This window comes from Tyto alba, unplaced genomic scaffold (genome assembly GCF_018691265.1).
Source record: "Tyto alba isolate M040663 unplaced genomic scaffold, T.alba_DEE_v4.0 Super-Scaffold_21, whole genome shotgun sequence".
NCBI classification, from domain to species: Eukaryota; Metazoa; Chordata; class Aves; order Strigiformes; family Tytonidae; genus Tyto; species Tyto alba.
Genome location: NW_024881295.1, coordinates 9,104,982 through 9,131,840, shown reverse-complemented (window position 1 = coordinate 9,131,840; position 26,859 = coordinate 9,104,982). Strand labels below are relative to the sequence as shown.

General features: G+C 36.8%; 1 protein-coding gene across 8 annotated transcripts in view; it reads left to right on the top strand.

The window, feature by feature from the left end:
- Window positions 1–1,461: 1,461 nt before the first annotated feature.
- Window positions 1,462–26,859, top strand: part of ARNTL2 (aryl hydrocarbon receptor nuclear translocator like 2) — a 47,461-nt gene continuing 22,063 nt past the window's right edge. For 4 of the 8 annotated variants that reach the window (XR_004406118.2, XR_004406117.2, XR_004406120.2 and 1 more), the window contains exons 1-10: window positions 2,493–2,709; window positions 10,897–11,041; window positions 12,366–12,401; window positions 15,408–15,446; window positions 18,102–18,259; window positions 20,490–20,569; window positions 21,341–21,433; window positions 23,491–23,608; window positions 24,433–24,576; window positions 26,243–26,483. Coding sequence is in view for 5 of the 8 variants with exons in the window: in XM_032986117.2 (XP_032842008.2) it covers window positions 2,649–2,709; window positions 10,897–11,041; window positions 12,366–12,401; window positions 15,408–15,446; window positions 18,102–18,259; window positions 20,490–20,569; window positions 21,341–21,433; window positions 23,491–23,608; window positions 24,433–24,576; window positions 26,243–26,483 (1,115 nt within the window). In the remaining 3 variants the exon portion in view is untranslated. Of the gene's footprint in view, window positions 1,528–2,492; window positions 2,710–2,906; window positions 2,927–10,896; window positions 11,042–12,365; window positions 12,402–15,407; window positions 15,447–18,101; window positions 18,260–20,489; window positions 20,570–21,340; window positions 21,434–23,490; window positions 23,609–24,432; window positions 24,577–26,242; window positions 26,484–26,859 lie in introns of those variants that run through there. The other 4 variants (XM_032986120.2, XM_032986118.2, XM_032986121.2 and 1 more) reach the window with 4 other exon arrangements.

Below are 26,859 nucleotides of genomic sequence, written 5' to 3'. Positions count from 1 at the left end.
TGTTCAAATGGAATTGGCCCACATCATTTTGTGAGGATTTACTTTCTTAGAATCATAGGTTCTAACAATCATAGAACCCAGAATCATTTAGGTTGGGAAAAAAACCTTAAAATCATGGAGTCCAACAGCAAACCTAACACTGCCAAGTCCACCACCAAACCATATCCCTAAGCACCACGACTACACATCTTCTAAATACCTCCAGGGATGGTGAATCAGCCACTTCTCTGGGCAGCCTGTTCCAGAGCTTAACAACCCTTTTGGAGAAGATTTTTTTCCTAATTTATAACCTAAACCTCTCCTGGCACAACTCAAGGCCATTTCCTCTTGTCCCATCACTTGTTACTTGGGAAAAGAGACTGCCACCCATCTCACTACAACCTGCTTTCACATAGTTGTAGAGAGTGTTTTGGCAGACATAGATGTTTATATATAATTAAAATAAAGACAATACTGAACTGTTATCTTAGATAGGATGGTGGAAGCAGAGAAGCAAAGATTTGATGAGAAGGTGTCAACCTTCCCAACATGAAATATTAACTTTCCTACACAGAGAAAACACATAGAAACAGCTGTTTTACACATATGAGGTCTTTGTCCAGATATATCAGGCTGGAGTATGAATCTTTAGTAGGAATCCAAAATGTCCTTGATTTTGAAGAAGAGGGGGGGGGGGGGGGGGGGGGGGGCAGGGAAGCTTTCTTTAAGTGAGTCAACAGCAACAGTCCTTTGTAATTTTGTAAATAACCATAATCACCTGTAGTCTTACCACCAGTGGTGAGATGGTTATAAACATTACTACAAGAGTCCCTCTGCAGAGTTTCTACAGCTCCTGACTCATTGTTCAGTTGCATGTGACTGTCCTCTTCAAGAAAACAGCCTTTCAGAAAACTATCTTTCAAGCAATTTATTTCTGCAAGAGCAATTTTATAACCCATAGGTTTGGCTTAACCCTTTGCAAGTTTGCAACTTCCTTTGAACTGGACAGATAAATGGTGTTCACACATATGTACTTCCCCCCAGCATAATGTAGTCAGTGATGAAAATGCTTATGTAGAGAATAATCTTGCTTTTATTAAAGCCACATGGATCTTTTTCTGTGTATTTAGTCACACTTCCTTTTTTTTACTTTTAGCAAAGGATGGTTTTCTTTTTGTCTTAAGAGTAACATTATCCTGTCTCCAGATCCAAAAAAACAATCACTTGTCTGCAGGTCAAAGATAGAAATTTTAACAACTTAGATATTAACAACGAGAAAAGATGATGAAAGAATGTAATATACTTTGCCAAAGATTACACCTGCTTTTGTTAGTCCCAAAGGACCCCCCATTTCTAACAACAGACAGATGCTCTGAGAGCCCACTGAACAGTACACCAGCAGAAGTAGCCTCCTACACACACGTCACGGATGACCTAAATCCAGCCTTTCTGGTGAGCGATACCACCTGCACTGCACATGTAAGTTCCCTCACGCCCGAGACCAACAGAGAGCAGCCGGCACAGGCGCAGCCCGTGAAGATGGCACAGGTAAGGATGCGCCGAGTCTCGCCGGTCGCCTCTTCTGCCACACCTACAAGTGGAACTGAGCAAGCACAGGCTACATCAGCACCAACAAGCAGGGCAGGTCTGTAAGGGAGGTTCTGTCAAGCGGAACAGGCATTGCTGCGGTCCTGATGCCAACACCGCACACGTTGTAGAGGTTTCATTTCGGACTCGCTCTAACAGAGCCCGCTGGAGCACATTAAGGTCTTGCAAGTGCACCCTAAGGTCTTCGTGCAAAAGGAATACCCTTCAGACACAGCAAGGCTACTCCAGCGTGCGAACTAAAGCACAGTGAGGGTTGACAGGCAGATTCACTTCCAAATTGCACTCCTGGTACTAGCAAGAGACAGAGCTACAGCCTCAGCACCTAGTGTAATCCAGGTCTACTAACACAATTTAATATACTGGTCAAAGTTAACCCTATTTTTATGCTTTACTGGTCATGTGTGTCTGTCCTCTGCACTGCTCTGGACACACCCTGGGACAGATGACCTAAAGACACCTCTCCCAACTAAAATTATTTCAAGATCCTTATTCTTCCTCAGACGAGGTGTCCTCTGTACAGCACCCTGAAAACACAACAGGTACGCAGGGCCAAGGCAAAGCAATTCTGGGATTTTTTCCCCACGCTCCAAAGGTCAGAAGTGACCCACGCCGACCCTGGGCTCTCCAGCATGCCGGAAGGAAGCTAAGGGCACTTCCACCGTATATTGAACACGGCTGGCGTGGCGTGGCCCGTCCCACTGCCACGACTACCCTCGCGGGCCTCCGAGCTCTAGAGAAGGGCCGTGCGGGTAACACCAGCCTTCCCCCACCTCGCCCTGCCAGCCTGGTGGGAGCTGAGGGGAGGGCGCGGCGGGGCGGGAAGGGGCCGCACCCCCCCCCCACCCGCCAGGGCACCGAAATCTCGCGAGAAGCGGGCGGGCGGGCGGGCGGGGGGATGGCGGCGCTGCTGAGGCGGTGCCAGTGAAGGGGTGGGCGGCTGGCGGGGCGCCTGCGAGCCCTCCCCCGGGCCGGCGGGACGGGCTCGTTCCCCTCACCTTAGTTCACCTCTTGCATGCCGCCGGTGCCGGGGGCGCTGCGGAGCGGGGCACGGGCCGCCCGCCATGGCCGAGGCAGGAGCGGGGAGCGCCGAGGGGGCTGAGGAGGAGCGGCGGGCCGCTGAAGGTGGGGGTGGGGGCCGTTTGGGGAGCAGCCGTTGGCGGGCGGCGGCTGGGTGCGTCCCCCCCACCCACCCCTGCCTGTAGTGGCTGTGGGTGGTGCGTTGCGCTGTGTGTGTGGGGCGATCGTGGGTACTTTTGGGGTGGGGTGTGTCTGTCTGTCTCTCTGCCTCCCTCCCTCCGTGATGTGGCACGAGCGAGCCCTGCGTGGCTGTCGCTGTGAGGTGGGTGCCCGTGGGGCAGGGGTGCGTGTCTCCGGGTTGTGCGCCACCGTCCGTGGGGTATAGCCTTTCTGTGAGGGCACCTGGGGCTAGCCATGGTCCTAGTGTCACTCGGTGGTGGTTTGGGGTTTTTTTTTGTGTGTGTATTTGGTTTTGCTTTGTTTTGTTTTGTTTTTAATTCACGCTGTTTTCTGCACGCACGCTGGCCCAAAGTATAACCTGGGCGCTGCTAACTCCTTTCCCTCATTGAACTTCAGGAAAGGTACACAGAGGGGATGCAACGTCCTTGCGTTGTGCACTTACAGAGAAATCTCGAGTATAATGTTCACTCCATGCTCCTGTTTATTACTGTTACAGATGTGTCATCATACTGATGTGATGTGGATGAAAAATGCTTGGGTTTTTTTTTTTAACTTGGTGTGTAGTTTACTGTTTCTGATACACACTAGACGGTTTATGTGCTCCTAATACACTAGTATGACTTTTGATTTTGTACGTGAAACATAATTTAGTATTTTAGGTGTAGTGATTTTGACTGCTCTGTGTGTGTGTGTGCGTGCATGTCCAGTTTTGTATGGTGATCAAGGTTTGATGTTCCTTCCTTAATCATAAGTTTCTGGTACTAAAACAAGGATAGTTGTAAACCACCAGCAGCTGTTCGTGCTCCTCCCGCTTTGAAATGTGTATGTTGCTTCCTCTCTCCGAGGAAGAAGTGTTTTACAAAGGGTTTTGAAAAACAGAAGTGAGCAAATCTCTCCTAAGGTCATCATTACAGTTCTGATTTGTTTAGTAGTTGTTTTCTAAACATCTGTAAGGTTATGTGTGTTTTAATGTATACAGGGATCCAGGCTGTCTAGAATAATTGGCGTTTTTCTGTCTCTGTTGATTGATTGTTTAAATACTGCTGTAATTTTGTAACAAGTGATCTAGTGTTTGAAAACAAAGTGAAGTTTTGGTGGGGTTTTTTGTGGAGTTTTTGTAGTCTTTTAAATTGTGCTTAAAACAAAGATCTATTGTTTCTATATCACGCACATACTGTAAGGAAAAGAAATATTCAAAACAAAGAAAATCCCAAATGTGCAGACATTTCAATTTACAAATAGATTTGGAAAAGCAATGAACTAGAGGCTTTCATGTTTTATTATAGAAGAAACGCCCCCTCTCTGTTTTCTTCTGTTACCCATGTGTGTATCTGTTCTTCTAACTAATTTTGAAGAAACCATTTTGTTCTACTGATACTTTTATCTTCAATTAAAAAAAAAAAATCTTAATTATTGTGGAATAGGTCCACGCTAATGTTAGCTGCTTAATAGGTTTGTTTTTCTTTGTTTTTCTTTTTTTTTTTTTTTTCACTTGAGTGTACAAGTTATTGTTGGTATACTTGCACATTATGAAAAACAAACTTCTAAACTGTGAAGCTCACATCAACTAAGAATCAGATTCATTATAAGAAGAAATGATTTAGTGGGTGACTGGGGGGAAGCAAATCATTGTGAATTGTGGAAAATTCCTTGTTTGGACTCCAGGGCCAGCTAAAACCATGGAAGTGTTCTGCAGCTGACTTGATGGGAATCAGCATGTTACAATAATATTGAATCAAAACCTTACAAGAAAACAGCTACCTTCCATTCCCTTAGCAGTATATGATTGGAGAGGTTTGGTTTGGGTTTTTTTGTTTGTTTTTTTTTTTTTTTTCCTCACAGTAGCAAACTATGATATACAAGACTTACAATTTCTATCAGCGACCTGGTTTGAGCCTGAAAATGCCTGGGAAGGCAGGGTAGCCTTTCAAGGGCCTGTGTAGTATCTTTTAATTAGTTGGTTACAGTCATACATTTTAATACACTAATAGGATTGGTCAAATATTTGGTGTTTGAGATCCGTTAAGTAAATGTGTTACTTCATTGCTAAGTTATGATTCTTGACTACTACTCTTCCAAGGGGAAAAAAAGATGTGAAAATAGATGCGGAAAGTAATCAACTGCCTATGTTAATGTTTGATTTCAATTACTATAAATCAGGATATTATAATTTTTCATTATTTTGTGATATTAAAAAATATTCCAGTGTTCTTAAGTTAAGCTGTAAGAGTTTATTCTCTGTATAGTGTTCATAAGATGGTTTTGTTACTGAAGCCTCTCTATCTGGCTCCAGCATTATGCATGCTTATAAAATTGGGGGGAGGAGTAAAACCTTGTTTTAGACTGTACATTTCTGCTGTTTTCACAACCTAACTCCAATGAAAATTGTCCCAACTTTCAATAAGAGATATTGTAGGCTATGATCTGGATGCTAGACTTGCTGTAACTAGACTGAAGATGCTTTTCATTGCCTATTTTAAAGCCCTTAAATAAATATAGTAACTAATACAGCTCTCACCCCTGTTTAGAAAATATGGTTCTTTTGTTTTATAGGTGTTCAGATCTGCAGGACCTGTAAAGTGATGGGTATCACAGCACCTGTAACTTTCTTGCTCATACAGTACTGTATATATGTAGAATATAGGTATAGTTGTCTCATTCTCTAGTGAAAATCTGCAGTAAGACTCCATTAAAATAATTTTAGAAAAATAACTCCATAGTGAAATAAAGCAATTTACATGACATAGCTATTGAGTTAAATAATTTTAAATGACTCCTCTGTGTTTGCTGCATGTGTAGATAGATACAGCTGTAATTACTTAGGTAATGAGAGCCATAATGTAAGAAAAAATATTAGAATGTGAATTGTGACAAAACTTAGGAGTCCAACTTTATGTCTTGGGTAGTACCTCAGTTTAGAAAATTTATGTTGCTTGTGTGCCTGGATTTGTGCGTGTATATATCTCTCCTTCTTTGTATGCCTGCGCTCCTAAGGACTTTAGACTGAGACCCTGAAATCAAGTAAGTACTCGGACTGTGTGCACTTTAGCCTTTTGGTTCAGAGCAATAGCATTGGTTTGAATGGAATCCCATCGTCCCCACTTACTGCTCATTGGCTTGGTTTGCAGAGCAATTTTTGTATAAATAAACTGGACTCCTTTCAGGAGAAACTAAGCTAGAATTTTATTGTAGCAAGGTTAGTGCTACCTCAGGCACATACCAAACATACTCCAACTCCAAACTTAAAGGACTGAACCAGTGGTTTGTTCTCAGACCGCTTTAAGACACATGTATTGTAAGGAATTTTGGCCCAGTGAACCAGACTAAATGTGATTTGGTGTAAGCTCCCTGAACTACTTACAAATTAGAAACAGGGGCTTCTGCACCAGCTGCTTCTCTCTACTGACCTGTTGCTGTTATGCCATTGTATTTACTGCTGTAGACATAGCCTAATAGCTCATGAGAGTATATTTCCATTATCATAACTCATCTAGTTAGGCTGAAGAGCCCTTAAGTGCCACTTTTAACTACGGTCACTTCTAATATAATTTTGACTTCTTTAAACTTGTCAAAGCTTGCATTTCTAGCTAAAGGGGTTTGTGCATGCCAGGTACATATATTTGGAAAATACACATTTTAATGGTCTGTGGCATCTGTGGTCTTACAAATTTCAATTCAAAGCAACTTCTTTCTTCTCCTTTCCTTCTGCCAGAAAGTGTTTCAAAATAGGAAGCTGGATTGAAAGTGCCTCATTATTCTTAGAAAGGTTGTGCCAGTGTTACCACATTGTTAAGCAGCTGCGGTGCCACAACAGTTCTCCAAGTCTGGTGTATACGTTTATTCACAGACTATTAAGAGTGCCACCCATAAGTTTTATAAATGTAATTATTCATTGACATTTTATTTCAAGCATATTTTACTGTACTATCCTGATAGATGGATTTAGATGTTCTTTTTTAAACTGGCTAAATGAGGGCTGACCGACAGCTTTTTTATTAATTTAATAATACCTACATGACTTCTTTTTTTCCTGCTGATTTTTGGAGTGGTTATGCGTATCTGGTATTATTTCCTTTTGATGATTCTAAAAAGTCAAAATAATGTTTTGTGCTAAAGTAATATTTTAGGAAAGCCTATGAGGAGTAAACCTAGCCAGAAAAGCTAACCTTTCATAGGGGGTGAGTGGGTCATGAGATGGTAGTGCATAATTAAGGCAGTAATTTTGAAAGACTTGGGCTTTAACTTGTTACATGTGACACAAACAGATGATGTCTGTGGCTGTTATATTTTAATAAGTGCATGGTAATTCTGTAGCCACCTTTGGTGGGATTCATCTCACTTATCTTTAGATGTCTACAGAGTAGATATCCAGGACTGAGCTAGTTACTTTGGTCTTTGTATAATTAGTGAATAGAGGTAGGCACTCTGAGACTGTATTTCATCTAACCAACTGTAGGAATCTATTTTAGATTGAGATGAATCACCCTAGAAATGTTGTATTTCTTCACCCAACTGTAGAAATCTATTTTAGGTTGAGATGAATCACCCAGGAAGTATCTTCTTCCCTCCAAGAAGGACTAGAATGGCTAGTTCAGATGTGGACATCTTTTTGTTCACATGAATCTCACCTTTTATGGCTGGTGGAGTATGGCTATAAGCCTTTTCTAATAGATTGTGTTTGTTTAGGAACTGAAAACCTTAGAACTGTTAGTAGAGGAAACAGCTCAGGAATGTGACATGCCTTTAGAAAATATTATTGTCAGTAATGGGGAAAAATGTAGTGTCCCAAGCTTTGTTTCTTAATGCATTGCATGTGATTTACACAGAACCTTTGCTGAACATGGGAATACCATTGATTTTTGTATGTCCTTACTTCATATCCCGCCACAAAACAGTAGTTTCATGTAGCTCATTTGCAGTTGTTCACTTACTTGCTAAACCCCTTGAGGACTGTATTTTTTTTTTTTTTCCTTGTAGAAAGACACTAGAGGTTGTCGTTCAGTAGGGTATGGTCTTATATGTTGATGTGATGAGAACTGTATATATTGATAACCATTCCTTAAATATTTTGTGTGCCTGATTATGAAATATACTAAAGTTAGTGTTAAAAGAATAGTTTTTTATTTCTGATACACTTACTGAGAATGAGCTATTTTTCATATGGTGTGTTTGTAATGTTTGGATGGTCTTTGTTCTTTCACAGAGAGAATGATTACAGTGGGGTTTTTTCAGTATTACTTTCATCTGTCCTGATGTGCATAATACACTTTTAAAGTATTTTTAATATAGATAAACATATATGCTTAATATTGAGAGCCAACCATAGATCATAAGTAGCCATATGTACTTGAGGAACTATTCATTTGCCATTCAAATTCAGTTATCAGTATGCCAGGACATTAGCAAAACTTTGAAATTAACAATAATAATTAAAAAAAAGAGGAGTAATTTCTCAGTTGGAATTATTATTTGACTGGAAACCAGACTAGTGTAAGTAATAGCCTTTGGGGTGGTAAAACAGAACATCTCCAGTGGAATGAAACTGTTTCTAGTTGTTTAAAAATTGACTAATGATTTCATTTTTCCAGGAGAGTAAGCTTGTAATAAAGAATGGTCTTTCTGGAGGTTATTTTTCATGAAGCAAGAGTGCTATGAAATGGAGAAACATTTAGTTTTGCTTCATATGTTCTTAGGGGTGTTTGGTTTTGATGTTAATGGTATGGAAATGTTCAGAGAAACTGAACATATAAGAAATTCATCCAAGTGCACAATTGAAAGGTAAGAATCCTGCTTCTTCCTGTTATAGAAGCACACTCTGGTTATTGGGGTGGGTTCTAGCTCATTCTCTTTGTAAACCCAAAGATCTTTAAATCCTTTATCGAGCTCTTCCAAAGTGGTATAGCCAGAGAAGTAAAGAAATCTTTGATCAGAGACTGCACGAGGTTAAGATGCTCTTCAGGGAAAGAGTAAGCACCTTGGAATCACCTAGTGTCATAATGATAGCTGTTATAAAGCCCAAAGAGATTATTTTAAAGCTCTCCTACTGACTTCTCAAAGCTGACTTAGCTTTATGAACTGTTTCTGTCTGCTTCTTGTTCGGTGAGTAGTAGGTATTTAAAAAGATTTGTTCTTGTCTGTTAAATTCCAAATAATTACTTTTCTACTAAGTTTGGTAGTTCTGAAGCTTTAAATTTATTTCTCTGTTTTCTTTTGCATTGTTTTTGTGGTTTTCTGGGTTTGGTGTGGGGCTGAGGAAAAAATAGTAGTTATTTTGATAATATGAAGGAAAAATTGGAAATGCTGTAAATGATGCATTTCATTTTGTTTCTTTAAAGGGAAGTGCTTTAGAAAGCAGGCTGGCCATCTGTGTGCAAGGGAGTATTTAGGTCAGTGGGTCTGTTCTGTCCTGCTTTGTTCCAGGACAAAAGGATCTGTTGTGCTGAAGGCATTCTTGTCTTTGATATATATAGGTTTCTGTTTAGTAAGTACTCTTTCGTGAATATTCAAGAAGTATTATTATACTTCAGTAACTTGATCTAGTAATTATAGGCTGCTGTGATCTAAATGAATTAAAACAACTCTTTATAAATAGAGCGTCTTTGGAATTGTTGGGGGTTTTTTGTTTGTTTTATAATTGCATGGATTTATAGTAGAAATATAAAATGAGACTATTATGAAGTGATGATTAATCATAAAAGTATTTAAAACATCCATCATTTGTGTCATTGTAGTATTTATGATGTAATTTATTTGAATATCTTTTTAATATACAACATATTTCAAGTTTGGGATATTTGAAGTAATCAAATTTTCTTTTTGTTGCAGATGCACAAAGGCTGTCACTTATTTGTCAAGTATTTATTGATTCTTTGAGTTTCCACCTCTTTGTTTTTTGGAACTTTATGTGTGACTTAATGAGTTAAAGAGCTTCCTAAAATAAAACAGGGGCTGACTCTGTGTAGTCTGACTTGGTAGAGAGAGGATTAGTGGAACACTAGGCAAGCTGTTGTTCAAGTATTAGCCTATTTTCATTTTAACTCTCCAGAGTCATATTCCAACAGAAAAATAGAACCTAGAAGGTATTTTTTTCTGGTGTAAGATGTGCTTACACTTAGGAGGAGAAAAACATACACTGTGTGTCATTCTTTTTACGCATTAAAGTATCCAGTTCTTCTTCCTGCTGGATTTTGAAAGGACTCATCTTGTATTTTGCCTTCTGCTAAAAGTAGGAGATGTTTACTTCTTTAAATAACCTCTCTCAATCCCTCATCTGTCCCTTCATGGAGCTAATTCTTTGTTGTTTTAAGATGTATCACATAGGATACTTTCCTCACTAGCATGTGAAGCCTAAGGGAGTGCCTACATTTGCTGAAACAGAGTTAATTCTGATTCTTTACCTAAACATGAGCTGGGTGATTCTTTGTGATAGCTTTGCATAGAGATAGAAAAAGTATAATAGTGCTTAGGTTCCTTAAGACTGTTTTCCTTTCCTAGTAGGTCACTAAGATTATTTTGGCTTGTGACTTCTCTTCTGTCCCTCCCAGAAACAAAGCAGTTTTCCTTAAGAGGAGAATTGTGAGGAGAACTTTGAGGTAGCACGTGACAAGCTTTTAAGACTCTTTTAAGACTTATGTGTAATTGTAGATTTTATGTCAGAAACATAGTTATGGCAAACTTTCATTTTTTGGATGTCCAACTTGTTTAAAAAACGTAGTTCAACATATATGTTTAAAATTTAATTTAGTGTTAGTTGCAGTATTTTCATCTGCTAACTGTTGCCACATCTTGTGATTTTGCAGCAGGATGTTTGATGTGCTGGGGGATTTAAGTGTAGTCTGCCAAAACTGTGTAAGGAGGAGAATAGGTGTATTTTATATTGCACTGGTGTGTTGATTGGCTAGATGAGATTGTTACAGGACTGTGGGAAGACAACGTACTCTTTTCTGTTCTTGGGTTGTAGCTGTGCAGCATTTATGTTTCTTGGTGTCAGAGGCATGGAAGCCACACAAGGACAATTTTTTTTTTTCCCCAAATGAAAATCGGAATGGATACATGCTGCTATAGATCTAACTAGACATTGGACATTGAGATTTTTATTTTCCTCATTCACAGATAATTTCTCAATAGATGGAAATTTGTGCATTGCTTCTGGAGTCCCCAGCCTCATGAATCCAATAACTAAGCCTGCTACCACCACTTTCAACTCTTCTGTGGCTGAGATTCCAAGGAAGCGCAAAGGAAGTGATTCTGATAACCAGTAAGTAAATTGATTCTCTATGTGTCTCAACATAAATTTGAGACATTCATCTGTTATTTATGCAACATGGTAACTGTCTGATCCTTTTTCCTTTATTTACTACCATTATTTCTTACAATTTCTTCCAAATGCATTATTTGACAGTCCTGAGTTATTAAAAATAGAAAAAATAATCCTTAAATTTAAGGCTTATATGTAAGATTGTTATGCCATTTCCTGGCCTGAGGTGTCTGGATAATGTGTCTTTAATGCTGAGAATTAAATTTTTTTTTTTTCTTTCCTGTTTTTTTTTGTCTTTCCTGTGCCTTCTAGTAAAGGCAAATTCTATTTGCTGCAAATGGTTATTAACGTGCTTGAAGTCTCACAAGTGCACACTAGAGTATCACCTTAAAGCATGAAACAAGATTACTAGTTAAGCTCTTTGATCTGGAACTGCAGAATCAGAACTGCTTCTTCAGTGACCAGGGCAGCCATTTACTTAAATGTCCAGACAGACCTGTGACCTAAAAATGAGGACTGTCATACAGTAGTACTTAGTCTTTTTAAGTGGGTCATATTTGACTACTGAGAGAATATTGTTGACTGTTTTGTCCTGCTTTATAACTGTGAAACAGATACCAGTTAACCAAATAATCATTTACATAGAAAAATATATTTTTTAAGTGATCTATTCAAAGCAATATTAGTCAGCCAGAAGTAAGGGACTTAAGTCAGTCTGAAGATCCTAGTGCATTACAGGTATCTCCAATATACTGTGGAAAATCCATGTTTAAAAAAGGGGGGAGGAGGTAGGAAATTTACATGTATTTGGGATTATTAAAGCAATTCTCTTTAATCACTGCTTCTTCCATGTGTAGTCGGTTGATCTACAGAATGTAGACATACTGTGGATGTTGATACAGTTGTCAATTTGGAGATTCAAGTATATCCTGTAGATCAGTGAAAACTCCTGAAATACAATAGTTTCTGAAAAAAAAAAAAAAAAAAAGTCTTCACTGTTTTTCAGTAGCAATTGTTGATTTTTACCTGTACAGTTAAAGTACTGGTTCATCCACAGTGTTTACCTGAAGTTTGGATCTCTCTCAGATTTCATGAAACTTGTGTCATAAAAAAAATTTAATGTCCAAGTTGAAATACTAATTGAAAAATTATTACTTTATAAGAACTAGTAATTCGTTTCTAAAAGCTAACGTTCTTGCTGAAGATAACTAATTGAATGGGTGTTTCCACTAAAATTTTTCTGTGGCTTTTTTCATTGGGTATACCAAGTCATCTTTTTATGCTTCAAACTACATTTTGCTTACTTTATTACCTGTTTCTGCAGGGATACAGTTGAAGTTGATGGTGATCCTCAGAAAAGGTACTTTTATAAATGAATCCATTTCTATTTTCAGTGCTATAAACATGTCACATTTTCCTGTTTGGCTAAGTGAGCTGTGTGGTGTGCCTTAAGGAATGCTTTGTGTAAGGGCAGGTCTTTGTACAGCACAAGGTGATAAACATATAGCTAATTAACAGGATGGATAGGTCCATTCAGTGTTAAGGTCTCCTGATATTTCTTTATAAGACACTCTGACTTGCTTATAACTTTACTAGACTTGAGTGTTGAAGTTCAGGTAAGAATGGGAACAAATTACAAGTAACAGTTAAATAAGAAGACTAGGGAGGTGAAGGAAAGGTCTCATACTCTTCTGCGACTGCTGCATGTAAACATTTTTTGTCTGTTTATCAAGTGCTTTTTCAAATAGAACTACCACAACTGTGTTAAAGCAGCACTACTACATGGTGAGAAACTGGAGTTAAGATTGAACCTGTAGTATAAGTAAACTCTTTGTGTATATATGTTACGGGATAGTTATCGATTACGTGATTACTTTGTGGTTTCTTTTTCTGCACCTGAATACCTTAGAAAATATGTTTGTCTATGTGTAGCTGTGCAGTATTCTTTTTATAAAAATAGAATAGAATGTTTCAGTTGGAAAGGACCTACAATGATCATCTAGTCCAACTGACTGCTTCAGGGCTCACCAGGAGCATGTTGTTAAGGGCATTGTCCCTTAACACCGGCAGGCTTGGAGCATCAACCACCTCTCTAGGAAGCCTGTTTTTAGTGTTTGATACCCTCCTGGTAAAGAAATGCTTCATAATGTCTGGTCTAAACCTCCCCTGGTGCAGCTTTGAACCATTCGTGCTTGTCCTATCACTGGATACTGGGCAGAAGAGCTCAGCACCTCCCTCTCCACTTCCCCTCCTCAGGGAGCTGTAGAGGGCAATGCCCCTCAGCTTCCCTTTCTCCAAATTAGACAAACCGAGGGTCCTTAGCCACTCTTCACAGGACATTCCTTCCAGCCCTTTCACCAGTTTTATTGCCCTCCTTGGGATGCATTCAAGGACCTTCACATCCTTCTTAAATTGTGAGGCCCAGAACCACACACACCCCTCAAGGTGAGGCCGCAGGGACGCTGAATACAGCAGGATAATCACCTCTCTTGCCCAGATGGTCATGATGTGCTCACTGCTGGCTCACACTGAGCCTGCTGCCAACCAGCACTCCCAGATCCCTTTCTTCAGGGTAGTCAGTGTTTGATACATGGCTTATTGGGTAGTATAAAAATCTTTCTTTGGGGATAAATTGTTTGTTTCTTTGTGGTTTTTTTCCATCGTACTCCTGATTGAAAAGTGTGAATAAAAATACTCCCCATCTGTCTTTAAAACATCTGCTTCCATTTTAGAAGAACTGGGGAAGCACATATAATAAATCAATTGAGAAAATAGAGGAAAATGTGGTGGTATTTATTTTTTCCTGATTAATACAGATTCCGTTTCACCCTATGTTCATGTAGTCAAGGTAGTTTTAATCTAGCTATATATATCGGTAACAACACAGCTGTTAGGACAGAGGCTATATAAATCCATTGAAGGCTCTGACTTCTTGAGCAGCAAATTTGTTCTAGTTCCTTCCCCAAGTGGAGCTCCTGAGGGAGAAGAGTTAGTTAATAGGCTACATGATGCATTGCAGTTGGTCTGGCTCTCCCTTACCTCTTCTCCTCTTAGAGTCAGACAATGTAACTTCTGTCAGAGTTCATATTATCATGCACATTTCTGGTAAAAGTTTCTTTTAAAATGGAGGAAAAATATTAATTACTGCTAACTCATCTAAACCTGAAACAGATTTACTGAAGAAAAGTCCTAGGGTTTTGTGAGCTCAACCTGTGTCTGGGATTAACAGATTGTTTAGAAAACTCCTGGGTTCCAGTCAAATCCCAGATTGAAGAGTTGGATCTCTGAATTGTGTTAATTTGGCTCTGGCTGCTGGATCCTCACCAGGGTCAGGGCTTAGTTACAGGTGGAAGCAGCTTTTCAGGTCTTTCCTAAAGCTGTAATCTCCAACTGCCCTTCTACTTCCTACTTCTGTTTCCTCATAAGAAACAGCTGCTGAATGATCGGCCTGTCCCCTTATAATCCTTCTGGTACAATTTATGTTTTTCTAAAATGGTCATAGGCTAGCAGGTCTATCCTCTGGAATGGAGTTTAGAGTACTGTATGAGATGTTTCCACTGATGAATTAAAAAAAGCTGAAGAGCTGCTGTAGAATGATTTAAAATATTTCTATTGGTTTTTCTTTTAAAGAAAATAGTAGCCAGTGTTTATATGAGAACTGCCTCTGCAAGCACCAAATCACTCATACTGAATTGTCAAAATAACTATTAGGCCATGTTCTGAAATTCTTAATAGATGATGGTAAAGAATACAGTGATTTTAGGGAAGAAAAAAGATCATTGTTCTTTTTTGAATCATATTTTATATTTTCCTGCTGCCAAGTATTTATCATGATATGGGCACTATGATTGTCTTCCATCTGCAATTTTATGACACAGACTTTCCAGTTATTGCTGTATGGTATGGGAAAATACTTAATTTTTACTTTTTCTGACCATGAGCAATTAAATTAGGCCCAGTCTAGTCTAGGTTTGCTTTTTTCATCATTTGACAATAAAATTTTGGAAATAAAAACATGAATAGATGGTCTCGCTTGTAAAATTTTAAATAAAAAAATAAAACCAAGCCTGGACTTAAGTTATTTGAGTGTTCCATTAATGTTGTATTCTCCAGAATAAAAATAGCACCATAATTATGAAATATCCTGATAATATGTTCACATAACTGTGACTGTTGGAAGTTATGCTTTGGTCTCCTTCTATTATGCATCACTTACTAGATCATTTTTGCTTTAGGAATTTTTGTGGGTTTGGTTTTGTTAGAGCCATAGTAAATTTGTAACAATTTATCTTCTTGAATTCATGGGAGGAAAGAAGTGCATAGTGTTAAATACACAGTGTAAAACTCCGTATCTTGTTTTCTCTAGGAGTGAAGATGAAGAACATGTTAAAATAAAAGATTTCAGGTACTATACAATAAAAGTACATTTTGCTAATAAATACTAGAATTCACAATGGTAAAATATGAGTTTGTGGGTAACGTTCATTAAAACTGTCACATATTTAACAGTAAACTTTTTCTTTCCCCCTGCTAAATGTACAGTAATTCTTTGAGAATTTTATTTTTGACTAATTTTAATTAAATTTGTGTTGCAGAATATCTCAGGTAGCAAAAACCTGAGGTTAATGTTTTCAAGGTGAGAATTAAATGTAATACATTTAAGTTGTGTATAAAGCAGGAGCTGATCCTCAGTCTGTATGAATTTGAGAATTGTTTTTTCTAGATTTGTCTACACTTGGAGGTATTTAAAATTTATCCCACGTGAAAATGGATTCAGCTAAAGCATGACAAAGAATTCGTGTTCTGGAGCAACGTTTTGTATAGGGAATTATTTAAGGTTTGCCACTGCACTTTGAATTCATATCTTACCTGAATCCAAATTGAAAAATCACATAAAGCACTTGCACGATTTGAAACGCTGTGTGACTGAATGCAGTCATGATTCATCCAAACAAATATTTTAAAGTATAGAGAAGCCACTTAGTAAAACTAGAGCTGTTTTTATAAAGTTGTTTTAAAAATAAGTGTCTTTCATTTGTTACATGAGCAGAGATGTCAAAGCAGAAATACATAATCCACTCTGCTATAAAAACTATTATTTATACAGTATACTAATAAATATGAAGTGTTCCAGTAGTTTAAATAAAATGCAAGAAATTAAAACATTCCAAAATATATTTACGGGTTTTTTGACTCCAAAATTCATTTATATGTACTGACTATCCCAGATTGCTATACAAGATTCTGTTCTGTACATGGCTTTAATAGATTTCATGTTGTATTATTAATTTTTTTCCTTAAGTTCGGTTCATTAGTTAGAGGAAAAAAAAATAAATAGAAGACTCTTCACAGGCTTGCTTAACAGTAATACCCCTCCAGTGTTTCTTTTCTCAAGCTTATTGTGGAACTTGCTGTTCTCTCTTCCCCCTTGTAACTGGGGAATGTAACAGAAGGCTTTTTTTATTCATCCAGTCATCACCTGAATTTCTGCATCCACCTGTTCAGGTTTCTATAACTTACTGACTCTCGGAGATATGGAAGATTGTTCTCTTTCCCCAAATGCTTGTATCTATCTTCCTGAGGCTCACGGCTCAAGGAGCATACAAAATATATTACTTGATTGGTCCTACCTGACATGAGGGAAAAGTTGGGTGAATCTGTAGCGCTGAGAATAATTGATAAAATGGGATTTTTTTAAAACGGCTTTAGAGAGAGAAAAGCTCACTGCTTGGATGAATGACCCAGGATTATTTGTGTGGAGAATGGATTTATTTTTGGGAAAAATAATCAAAAAAATAGAAGACAAGGTCTTAAACTGTACTTTGTTTCTTCTCAACAGGGCAGGTGTAGTTAACTTTATTACCTTTAATGCCTTCTGTTACAGTATGCCTAAGATCAGTTAACCAAAACTTGTTGTCCTGCGGTTTGGTTAACTACCACTGTATCTGGTCTCAGTCAGAAAGGAAAATAATCTTTGTTTTAATTGGGTAGCTAGCTTGTCTTCTGGATAAGGAGGGAATCGAATGAATTAAAGTTTTCTTGATCTGCTAGAGGATGTGAGAGGGGAGGAGATCAGCTAGAAAAGCTCACGTACTCCACTAGAAAGCATTAGAGAAAACATGACTGGAGATATATTTGTGATGTGCATTGTCATGTGCCATAGAAGGGGTTTTGTAATTAAAACTGTCCAAGTGAAGCTGTCTTTTGTGTGATTGAGTTATTGGACAGAGGATTACCAAAAAATGAAACCTGAGACACAAGGTATGCACAGAGGCTGAAACCCTTTCTACCACCTTACCAGGTGAATGAAGGTGAAAGTTTTCTGAAATACCTCTGGTGAAATTAAATGGGGCGTAGATTTTTCTTTCAGTTTCCACTACATCTCCTATAAGTACATATAAACATATTGTCTGTTGCTTCTGCTGTGCTATGAATAAATGCTTGTGTCTGTGTCTGTCTTCAGTCTGAGCAATTTTAAGGTAATGAGATAACAAGAAGACATTGCTCATCTCGGGTTGTTGTCAGTTTGCATAAAATAGAGTTCAGAGACGCTTTGGCAAGTGCTGAGAGCATTCTTAAAAAAAAAAAACAAAAACAAAAAACAAAACAAGCCCCCCAAAAAAACCCCACAACCCAAACCAGAATGAATACCCCATCCTAGTTACACAGGCCAGGTAGAGATAGGGCCAGGGATCAGAAATGCCTTCCAGTCATTACTGGACATCAAAAGTTCTCTGCTATACAGTAAGGTGTCAGGGTATTCAGTTGGACATCAAGGGTCACAAGAAGAATTTAACTTTGGTAGCCTCTTGTTCCTGCCATATATAATCAAGCTGTTGCATGAGATACTTTTTTTTCCCCTCAATATTTTACATCATTAATGTGACTATTTCTGCTTTGTTCAAGTGAATCCAATTCAATTGTCAGATACAAGTCGTGTATGAAAAACTGTTTCAGTGCACTAATACTTCTTGTGGTATGTTTTATTTTCAAAATTGAATTGATTAACGTTATGGGGATAAATGCTCTACATAATTCTTAAAATATTTTTTCTTCTTAGAGAAGCTCACAGTCAAACAGAGAAACGAAGAAGAGACAAAATGAATAATTTGATTGAGGAATTGTCTGCTATGATACCTCAGTGCAATCCCATGGCACGAAAGCTAGACAAGCTTACAGTGTTACGGATGGCTGTGCAGCACTTAAAATCTTTAAAAGGTGGGTTTTAGGAAACTAATCCTGAAAGTCCTTGTCCTATCAGGAGATAGACTGCATATCTTCTTTGATATTAAATAAATCAAAGGTCATTCATTTTACATTGATGAATTCAGTTCTGAGTCTGTTCTTCATTTAAATTTACGTTTGTAGCTTCTAGAACTTCATTTCTTCTTTTTGCTTAATATAGCAGAAAAAAAGCCACCCTTTGGTGTCTGATATTTTTTGTCTGCTAGGGGTATGACTTGCAATCAAGTCTTTCCTTGATTTTTTTTAAAGATTGCAATGGTTAATCAAGTCTGTCTTTCGTTATTTTCCAGCCCCCAAATTAAATGTGTGTTCTGTGATCTCTACTTTCCATCATACTTTCTGTAGCAGTAATACCTGTGGTGCTGCACCAATGCTAACAGCTATACCACTAATAGAGAAGCAAATGGTCTTCATACTCCTGTTTGTTATTCCTACATTTATGATTGCATCAACCCCTTTGTCTCTGTATTTGAATTTCATGTTTGTCTGTTGAGGTCAAAATTTACAAAGTCATGGATAAGACCATTTAAAAAAACAAAACAAAACAACAACAAACAAACAAACAAACAAAACCCCATACCACCCAGCCAAAAAAAAACCAGACAAACAAACCTGCAGCTAGATTTTGGGAAGGCTTTAAGTTAAAGGCCAAGTAATGTATAAAATAGCAAATACTTTTGATGAATTGTTTGTCCACTATACAGTGGTAGGGAGCACAGAGAACTCACTTCAGTGATAGGTTAAGTCTTTTACAGTGTAACTTCGTAAAACCAAAAACAGTTGTGTAAAACTAAAGAAAAAATTATGTTCGGACATAATAATCTTTCAAGCTTCTATTTTTGCCTGCAAGAAGAGTAGTCAAATGTTGCAAGATAAAACATACTTTAACAGAATGGTTGATGACTTTGATTACACGGAAGTCTTAAACAGCATGAAATGTTAGAGAGTACTAAGAAAAAGTTATCAAAAGTTTATATCCTCAGTCAGCTAGCAAAGTTAAAGTAATCATGAATCTCAATGAATTGTTCAGTGTCAAGATCAAACCAGGATATATTCTTTTCCCTCCTTTTGCTCTTGCCAGGTTTTGGGATGGTCTTTTTCTCCCCTAAAAAAAATTATGTTGAAATACAATTTGCATATCACATAGTCTATCAGCAGCACACAAGATGTCAGGTTTTTTGGCAGCACTGTTTCAGAATAATAATTTGGTCAATTCTAAGCAAAGATCAAAAACTATGCATTGCAAAAAAGCTGATTATGAATAAACTTATCTAATAAGAACCCTATTAGTCTTAAATCACAGAACTGTAAGAAATTAATTATGCTACTAACTTGACAGTAATAGAATCATAGAATAATTTAGGTTGGAATGGGTTTCTAGAGGCCCGCTGGCTCAAGCAGGCTGAGAAATTTGCATGAAGAAGTGATGTGACAGATTAGCAGGGCAGTTATTGCATTTGTAGTTTAAAAAAGTGTGTACAAGAAATCTTCAGCTCAAACACTTGTATTTTAACAACAGGATAAGAAAACTGCACTCCATTGAGCACAGTTATATGTATCTTCAAAACAAATGTTTTAGGAGAATACAAGATACTATGTAGAATTATAGTGGATGCTGAAATTTGCTGGGAAGTTCAACTGTTTACGTCAAAAAATATGTAGAGAGAGTTGTGTAAATGCTTGTAATGGCTAAAAAATATTTTAATGTACTTGCTACAGGTGCTAGAACAGTAAATGTTGTGAGTCAGTCTCACTACACTTAGGGAGACAACAATAGACCTTTTTGGATTGTTAGATATATAGTACTAATGTAGCATTATTCAGGTCAAAAGACAATTGATAACGTTGGAATTATTCATGTTCAGCAAATGTTAAGGATTATGAAATAGGCTTACAAAATATTTCTAGAAAATTCAGTTCTTGTAATACAGTTTCTCCATCAGTACATTAAAGATATCTGAACATAAGTTTCCTTGTGTTACCCTGAACAAAGGGCAAGAAAAATCTGGTTGTGTGCCCATATTCATTACCAGCATATGTTTATGAGGGTTTTTTTATTTTTAATATTTTTAGAATTTTAAATTTTTTACTCAGCTGTTGTGGTTACAAAGAAAATTCATAAAATACAGAACAAGTATAACTGTTAAAAGTAAATTTAAAATGTAACTTTTGATATTATGTCTACAAATAATCTATTTTCCAGGTTCCACTAGCTCCTATACAGAAATTCGGTATAAACCTTCATTTTTAAAGGATGATGAGCTTCAACAGTTAATCCTTAGGGTAAGTGAAAGGAAACTCTCAGTTAAATGACATCCTTATTAAAGCTTGCCATTAACTTGAGTTTTTATTTGAAGAATGCTTTTTTTCCCATCTTTTTCTTCAAGCAATTGCTGTGCTCTACTTGATAAGTACTGGTTTATAAACTCTGTACCACTATACAGGCTTGTTCATAAAGGGGTACAGAAGATGATTTGTGAGCATGGCAGACAGCAGCCCTTAAAGGAATAGTAACTCTGTATACAATCTCTGTATTTAATACATAATTTTTTTAATATTGATATTGAAGTCTGCATGCAAGTATAGAGAATGCTTTTAATTACACATAAATATACTTGCAGTTGTTTGCTCTCCTGCATTTAGTTTTTTAACGATGAATTTGGAAAAAGATTCAGAAATAATACCTGAAAGAAAATTCTATTTCTTGGTTTCACACTTTGTCATATACCCACACCCCTTTACCCTTTCGCATTTGCAACTATTTTCTTTTTCCTTTGCTGCAATAACAGACTTTGCCAAGATCTGTAAGATGACTCCCAAATTAAGCTGTTTTGCAGCTGGCCTCCTCTTTTCCCAAGAGCTGTCTTTAAGAAACTTTAGCTATCTGTAGCTGAAGATCTGATTTGGTCCTTGCAATCTTAATTGGTTTTGTGGTGTTACTTACAGCTTCTTTAATTTAAAAAATAAGCTTTAAAATGTGCTTCCATGTATTCATCAATGTTCATTGTATATTTTAATTGTATGTTTTTAAAGACAGTATCTTTATATTTTCAGGCTGCAGATGGATTCCTATTTGTGGTTGGATGCAACAGAGGAAAAATTCTGTTTGTCTCAGAATCAGTTTGCAAAATACTTAATTATGATCAGGTGGTTATAATTGTGTTTCTTGGTTTGATTTTACCTTGCATTTTCTTAGAAATTTTTAAACTTTAACATTTTATTGTGTGTTGCTAAAATGCAGTCCTTGTGTATCATTGATTGGAATTTCTTTGATTTAACCTGCTTCAGAGTAAGGCTCAATATCACGAAGCAAAATATTTGCCAGTACAGTCAATGTTCCTGACCTGAGTAATAGAACCAGATTTCAACTGATCATCCTTAAGAAAACTGCTAGTCCGAGAGGAAGGGATAATTTGAAGATGTCCTAATTTCTCTCTCCGAGAGATTTTCTTTTAAATGGTGAAGTGATTTGGGTTTGGGTTTGCCTCTTATTTTTTTTTAAGGCTAAGGAAAATTAGTAGTTCAGCAGTGGAAGTTAATTAAAGCTTTCCTTGTTAATGCCTTCATGTTCTGATGTACTACATAACATATCATCCACAATAACTACCTATGTATATACTTTTAACTCGAAGGAAAAATGAGAAAGTGAGCTAGCTTAACCTGTAGAATAAGAGAAATGGGAAAAAAACACAAGTACCTTCCATTAGTTGACATTTAACATCATGGACAATTACCACAAATAATCAAGGCATGGTAACTTGTTCACATATCTATGACTTCTGTTCCAAAATCAGAGGCTAAAACAGTTAGTGCTTCCATCTGTCTACTTCTATAACTGAAACCATTTGTGCTCTGTTCATTTTCTTTATAAATGGAAGGGTAGCCAATCTGGACTCTTCTATAGAATTAAAAACCAAAACAAAACCACAAACAAACAAACAAAAAGGTAACCCAAAATCTATAGCATTTTAATTTGAAGTGAAATGAATCATCTTATGGGAACAAGCATAAACCAGATATTTTTTTAAAAAAACTTAGTTCTTGAGTAAACTCACTGTAGAAGTACCTTTTGGAGTCTCGCATCAGACATACTTCCAGACCCGTAAGATCTTCGCTATTCCAGCCAAAGAGGCTCAGAGAACATGGCTGACTTAACCCATTAATTTATTAGCTTATTTGCAAATTATTCTAGGTTATGAATCTCATCCTGCATCATAATCTGTTTGTTACACCTATATATTTTGACAAGGCTGCTATTAGCCTTTCTCAGTGGCACTCAGTATTTTTCCTTTGCATTAGGGGTAGATGGGAACTGGGCAAATGAAAGAAGCTGTATGTTTATCCAGATTTCTTAAAAGCTTTTCATTAAACCCATTTTTGACTCTGGCTTATTGGAAAATTGGTCCCCTTGATGCAGTGATCACATAGCAAGTGGCATGGGTCCAAAATGTTACAATTTCAATCTAGGATACTGCTTGTCAACACAGCTCCTTTATACCTGTTGATTTGATTTGCTGTAGTGAAGGTAAGCAATGATAAAAACCAAACTAGCCCACTTCTGTGAGAATTCCTTCCTGTTTCAGAAGAAAGTGGTGCTGTCTACAGTAGTGCAGCAGACCAGTTACTTTGGATCAGCAGTCAGGAGGTTGAATGGATCCCAGCTAGACAGATTTCTGTAAATATCTTGTGCAAAGGACTGCTGAAGTGAGCTGACCCCTGCTTCCAGGAAGCTTCTGCCTCAGTGATGCCATTTTGGCCAACCAAGTTAATGCTCAGAAACATTAGGTAGCATGACTATTTCTTCCTATTTCCTTACCTTCCCCCCCACCCCCGCCAATAATCTGTGAGTGGAGTAACCTTTCTTCAGCTAGGATTGGGAATCATATATGTAAATAAAACACTTGGTTTTACAGAACTGTTTCTTTTAAATCAACTAAATCTGCCATTTTTCAAAGGGAAAGTAATAATTTAGGTTTAACTACCCTGTCTTTATGAAAGTAATGTTAAAAAATGGCAAGTTAAATGTGGATCAGAATGTTGATGTTTAGAGTAACTGGGGTATTGGACTTCTTTTCAATGATGTAGAAAGTTGTTTTTCTGAGAGAAATAATATATGTGGGGTTCTGTTCTAAAACAATGTGGTTCTTGCTTATTTTGTTTTTTGTGTTTGTTGTTTTGTGTTTTTTGGTTTTTTTTTTAAATAGGCCAGTTTAATTGGACAAAGCTTATTTGATTATCTGCATCCAAAAGATGTTGCAAAAGTTAAGGAGCAACTTTCTTCTTCAGATATCTCTCCTAGGGAGAAGCTCGTAGATGGGAAAAGTAAGTCATAGTTGAGTGTGCTCAGATTTTTTTTTAGGGAGATGTTAATAAATCTAGTTTTTATGCAGGACATATTCGTGTGTTCATATGTGCATAGGTGTACAAATTTGAGGTATAATTTCTGTGAACCAAACATATTTGAATGCTTATCTGCTTGTTAGAATGTACTTACAGTTTAAAAGTTAGTCCAGGAAATAATTTATTTTAGATATTAAGAATTACTAAAATTTGCATTGTTAAACATTTACCAAGATGTGGTCTGACATTCTTCCTATCAGGCATACTACTTTTTTTTCTTGTATTTGATAGGTCTTGTCAGTACAAAAGACCTGATGTAGTCGAACATGGGATAAAATACTTCAATATCAAGAATCACTGTCTTCTCTGAAAATGCTAAGTGTCAATCCTAATTTAACCAAATCATACCTTGTTTACAGTTATTTCTAATATGGAAAGCATTATGTACTCTGCAGCTAATGACTATTTTATAGCTGGCTTTTATAAGCATCTTTGCAATTCTTGATTGTACCAAATCAAAGTTGAAAGTTTATAAAGCATATTTATTAAAATACCATTCAAAATATTAAGAAGGGTTTAAAAATACTTTGGTAGTTCTTTTTAATTTTGGAATCTGTGTGACAGTCAGGTTTTCTTTGCCCTATTTCAGTTATTAGACTTTTTTCATTTTTAATTGTAAGGACAGAATTTAGGCAACTAAACAGTAAGGAAAGTGTACTGGAAGCTAACATGAAGAAAAGGCCTTGTATTCTGAAGTTTTATTGTTGGATTTTGGTTTTTAAACTACTTTACTAAATTTTTGTAAGCTGGCTTGCAAGTACATACAGATTTTCAAGCTGGACCAGCTCGACTGAATTCTGGTGCTCGACGTTCCTTCTTCTGTCGGATAAAATGTAGTAGGACCACAGTCAAAGAAGAAAAGGAGTGCTTGCCCAGCCCAAAGAAGAAAGGTATTAAAACAGTGTAGATAAAGTGGGGGCTTTCTGTCTTGAAACTTGGTATATTTAAGTTCTGAGCCAGTAGTGTGACCCTTGTAGTTATCACTGGCTTCACAAAGTAGCTGTAGAGAAGTGTAAATATGAACCGGAGACATGTTTTGAAAAACAGTCTAATTGTACTTTTTCTCCTCCCTATTCACTCCTGGAAAAGGGGGAGGGAGGGACTCAAGTTACAGTGGCTGTTTAGGAGCCCACGGTCTGTTGTAGTCTAATTTTAGAAGTCTCAGGGAAATTTTTGAAAGCACTGGAACAGATCAGAAGAATGAAACTAAGTAACCTATGTCTTGAAGATAACTATGTGAATAAGGCCTGCAAAATCTGCTGTTTTGAAGGAAAAAAGCAAGTAAACCAATTTCTTTTTCTGATTTACTTTTTGTGTTGTGTGTACTTAAAAATATGATTTTTCTTTTTTTTTTTCTTCCTTTTAATAGTAAAGTTAATTTATCAGTGTAATTCCATTCATTTTTCCAGTCATTTTAATTTAGTTCATATTTTGGTATGCTTGTACAGCAGTATACTCTTGTCAAGTTTTCAGTGAATGGATCTTTTTAAAATGTAATTTCCATCTTTTGTTTAATACTTTAGTATTGATTTTTGCAAAGGTGTGCTGAAATTGTTTGACCATGAAAAAATCCTCCTACTTCTGTTTTTCAGTGTAACTTGTATGGTATGTCTCAACAATTACAATAGTAAATTTTAAAATAGGTCTGTAGTTGTAAGTAAACAGAATTCAGTCGCCTCTGATGTGCCAACTAACTTGGTGAAATAGGAATTTAACTTGTACAAATGTTTCTTGGGAAGGCACCTTGACAATCTGAGAAACTGTGACTAAGTCACAGTAGGATAACCCAGTTTTTCATTTTACAGAGTTGATATGTGTTTTTTCATAAGTTGATAGGAAATCAAATCTACATAAAGCATAATTTGTTCAGAATACAGATACCAAGAATACTTTGGCAGTTTTTTGAAACATAGTTACTGTAGGACACATAATGTCATCTCTATGCTTTGGTGCAAATGAGGGTGTTTACATGTTTTATAGGCAGCAGAAAGTCTACCAGCCATAGGAATGAATGACAGTTTATGCTGTAATTTAAGACTTTTAATGTTCCCAGAAAATTGAGGAAATCAGAAGCCTAAGATAAATAGAAAATAAACTGGGTTGTTTTGGGTTGTTCTCTCAACTGATTCTTTTAGCAATTGCAGTAAGCATGTGTTAAGGTCATCACGTTCACAAAAGGTAAATTGATTTAGAAGCTACAGAGTGCCTCTCCAGTTTATTTTAATTTACCATACATATGAAACTTTATAAAGAGAAGGTGTTCTGTGGGTTACCAAACTGTTGGTTTACTTCTTTTTCTGTGAGACTGTGTTTGAACTGCCAACACCTATAACTTATCTTCGTAAATCTTACTTAGGGTTAGAAGTGCTCTCTCCAGGTAAGCCAAAATTTAGTATAAAATTAATTTTAAAATACTCTGTAAAATTATCTATAGCCTTGTACAGTTGTTATAGGTAAGCATAAAATATAGTTGCTGGTCTCATGGTGAACAGAATAAAAAAAGTAACAGTTTATTTTTGACCCATAACTGCTTCTTATTTCATTTGTTTTTATTAGATCACAGAAAATACTGTACCATTCACTGTACTGGGTATATGAAGAACTGGCCTCCCAATGAGGTGGGAGTAGAAGAGGAAAATGATGTAGAAAAGGACAGTAGTAACTTTAACTGTCTTGTTGCAATTGGGAGGTTGCACCCTTATATTGTTCCACAAAAGAGTGGAGAGATCAAAGTCAAAGCAACAGAATTTGTTACACGATTTGCCATGGATGGAAAATTTGTTTATGTAGATCAGCGGTAAGCATTTTGTTCTTTAATGAAGAGAAAATGAAAATGACACCACTAGTTAAATTTTCTAATACTTTTCATCAGAACTCTAATTTCTCAAGCAGGATAGAATTTCTGAGTGCTGTTCACAGGAAGCAGTTCATTCTGAATCTGAGTACTCGGGCTTTGGTTTTTGGTCAAACATAAAATGTAATGTATAAAAGTTTGTTGTCTTTTAGGAAAAGGTGAGCTAGCAAAATTCAAATATGTCATAAAAGACACTCGTACTTATTTATTCATAAATAAAAATCTCAAGTTAGAGCTCCATAACTATCCATATGATTTAAGTAATAAACTTAACAAAAAATTACTACGTAAAATCTTACAATTTGAACAAATACATTAT